Raw genomic sequence first — 3105 nt, 5'->3', positions numbered from 1 at the left:
AATATGTAAAATTAATTAAAAATTATACTTATCAGATATATATATCTTGTCATATTAAAATATAATAATATTAATATTAGATAAAAACATATTGATATAGGGTGGAAGATTAGGTGACCTGAAAAAGGAGTAAAAAAATATAATTTTTAGAGAATAAAGTAGAATATTTTAATATCTAAAAATTAGATAAACAACTTAGATTACGTTTATTTTATTTCATATATATATATATATATATATATATATTTATTTAAAAAAAAATAAATATAAATAATCATCCTAAACCGTAGATCACAAACAGTTCCAAATTGTGAACCTTAATTGCTTTTGAAGATTAAACTTAAAGGTCAATTTTTTGTTTCAATTGTGGAATCGATTGTCCCCATTTGTCCAATCGTGAGGCCTAAGCTTTTAGCAACATTAAATTGTTAAATGCACTTAAAAATGTGATTAGTTGATCAGTAACGTCCACAAATACATTTACATATGGACTCTGGCATCATGCACGGGACTTGTCAAGGGCTGACGTCGAGTTTCATCACCGCATCGTCACTAGTGAACTCACCCACTTCCCTACGATCAAACCCACTAAGACACTCAAGTCCCCGCCGGTACGACAATCGATGCGTCATCCATGTTCTCGATATCTCAACTACCACGACTAAATCAATACAGGAGAAATCGATCTAATTCCCCTTCGGCATCTTCTTGTTTCTATATAATCGCTTCTCAGGACATTTTTTAGTTACACGTTTAATTATATTATTAATTAAGCTCGTCATTAGACATGGCATGGCTTAAGCTTGAAGAAGTCGAGCGCCTGCGTTTTGCTTGTGGTCTTCTCGTTCCCTTGGCGGTTCTCGTAATGTTGTTGAGGTCGACACGGAGGCGGAGAAGGCTGGCGTTTCCGCCGGGGCCGACGCCGCTGCCGATCATCGGCAACATGCTGATGATGGACCAGCTGACGCATCGGGGACTGGCTAGGCTGAACGAGCGGTACGGCTCGGGGCTCTGCCACCTCCGCCTCGGCGCGCGGCATGCGTTCTCGGTGTCGACGCCGGAGGTGGCGCGGGAGGTGCTGCAGGAGCAGGACCACGTGTTCTCCAACCGGCCGGCGACCATCGCGGTGACGTACCTGACGTACGACCGCGCCGACATGGCGTTCGCGCACTACGGCCCGTTCTGGCGCCAGACGCGGAAGCTGTGTGTGATGAGGTTATTCAGCAAGAAGCGGGCGGAGTCGTGGGCCTCGGTGCGGGCGGAGGTGGACGGCGCGGTGCGGGCGGTGGCGAAGTGCGCAGGTGCCGGTGCTGGCGCCGCCGTCAATCTCGGGGAGCTCATGTTTAAGATGACGATGAGCATCATCTTCCGGGCGGCGTTCGGGACGGAAAGCCACGGGGACAAGGAAGAGTTCATCGCCATTATGCAAGAGTTCTCGAAGCTCTTCGCCGCCTTCAACATCGGCGATTTCATCCCCTCCCTCAGATGGCTCGATTCCCATGGCATCAACAAGCGTCTAAAGGTACGTACAAAGATCATCAATTAGTTGTAACCATTCTAAAATTAGTTATTCAGTATATATAAATTATACATTCATTGCAGGCGGCACGAGGATCACTCGATAGGTTCATCGATAAAATTATCGACGAGCACATGGCGAATCAGAAGTCGGAGGACGCGTCGGATCGCGACATGGTCGACGAGATGCTCGTGTTCTTAGACGAGGCCGGCACCGGCGATACTACTCGAGTAGGGGAGAAGGATGAGCTTCTGACCAGTAACTTCAGGCTGACAAGAAACAACATCAAAGCAATAATCATGGTAATTAAGTGCATGCCCTCTGAAAACTAATAGAAAGTTTATGAACCTTATTCTAAATTGCTGCATTATCTATTCCAATTTTAAATTTTTTATATAGTTTGTAAAGCTTCGAACTGAATATTAGTGCTTGCAGATCATTTATCTTCACCAACCTCGCTTAGCAGATCATTTATCTTCACCAACTCCGTCAATTAGTCTCATCAGATCAACCTAATTAATTATATCTGCTCTTTCTTTAATTAATCTTCATTTGCATGACAAATGATACAAATTTACATGTTTTTTTTCCGATTTATTAATCAAAATATGTCCAGCGATTTTGACTTCGGTTAACCAAGCAATAAATTTAATTAAAAATTATTATACTGACGCATGCAGGACGTCATGTTTGGCGGCACGGAGACGGTGGCGTCGGCGATCGAATGGGCGATGGCGGAGCTGATGAAGAACCCCGACGAGATGAGACGTGTGCAGGAAGAGCTGGCCGCCGTCGTCGGCTTAGACCGGCCGGTCCAGGAGAGCGACCTCGAGAAGCTCCCCTACCTCAAGTGTGCAGTGAAGGAGACGCTGCGCCTGCACCCGCCCATCCCGCTGCTGCTCCACGAGACGGCGGAGGAGAGCCAGGTGGCGGGGTACTTGGTTCCGGCGCGGTCTCGGGTGATGGTCAACGTGTGGGCGATCGGGCGGCAGGCGTCGGTGTGGAAGGAGGCGGAGGAGTTCCGTCCCGCGCGGTTCGTCCCCGGCGGCGAGGCGGCGGCGGTTGACTTCAAGGGGAATTCCTTCGAGTTCCTGCCCTTTGGGTCGGGACGGCGGTCCTGCCCGGGGATGCAGTTGGGGCTTCTCGCGTTGGAGCTGGCAGTGGCGCAGATGGCCCACTGTTTCGCGTGGGCGCTGCCCGGCGGCATGGAGCCCGGCGAACTGGACATGGAGATATCTCCGGGCTGACCTCGCCCAGGGAGGTGCGGCTGGTGGCCGTCCCCACCCCGCGCCTCACCTGCCCTCTTTATTGATAGTGGTGATCACAATGCGTCATGTATCTCTGATAGCATCATCGGGAGTGGAATAGATCGTTGTCCCTGTAGATATCAAGGAGGAAATATATAGTTGCTTCTTCCAATAAACTTATTTATAAAGATGTCCAATAGAATTAATATAAAATATTATAAATATGGTTATTATAAATAATGGGAACTTTATCAAAGTGTTATAATCTTTATCCTTTTATTTCTTTACAAAAATGTGAAATTCGTCATCCCAGCGATCCCACACGATCGATCCCACGAC

At 47.1% G+C, this 3105-nt stretch overlaps 1 protein-coding gene across 1 annotated transcript; it reads left to right on the top strand.

The window, feature by feature from the left end:
- The first annotated feature begins 787 nt into the window (after window positions 1-787).
- On the top strand, window positions 788-2860 carry LOC141846658 (cytochrome P450 84A1). The gene is made up of 3 exons (XM_074734700.1): window positions 788-1522; window positions 1603-1821; window positions 2200-2860. Exons 1-3 carry the CDS (start codon window positions 788-790, stop codon window positions 2764-2766), a joined length of 1521 nt encoding a protein of 506 aa, XP_074590801.1. The 3' UTR covers window positions 2767-2860.
- Window positions 2861-3105: the final 245 nt, after the last annotated feature.

Source organism: Curcuma longa, chromosome 15 (genome assembly GCF_044706935.1).
Source record: "Curcuma longa cultivar G26 ecotype Majalengka, Jawa Barat chromosome 15, ITB_CL_G26_1.1, whole genome shotgun sequence".
Taxonomy (NCBI): domain Eukaryota; kingdom Viridiplantae; phylum Streptophyta; class Magnoliopsida; order Zingiberales; family Zingiberaceae; genus Curcuma; species Curcuma longa.
This window is presented reverse-complemented; position numbering and strand designations above follow the sequence as displayed.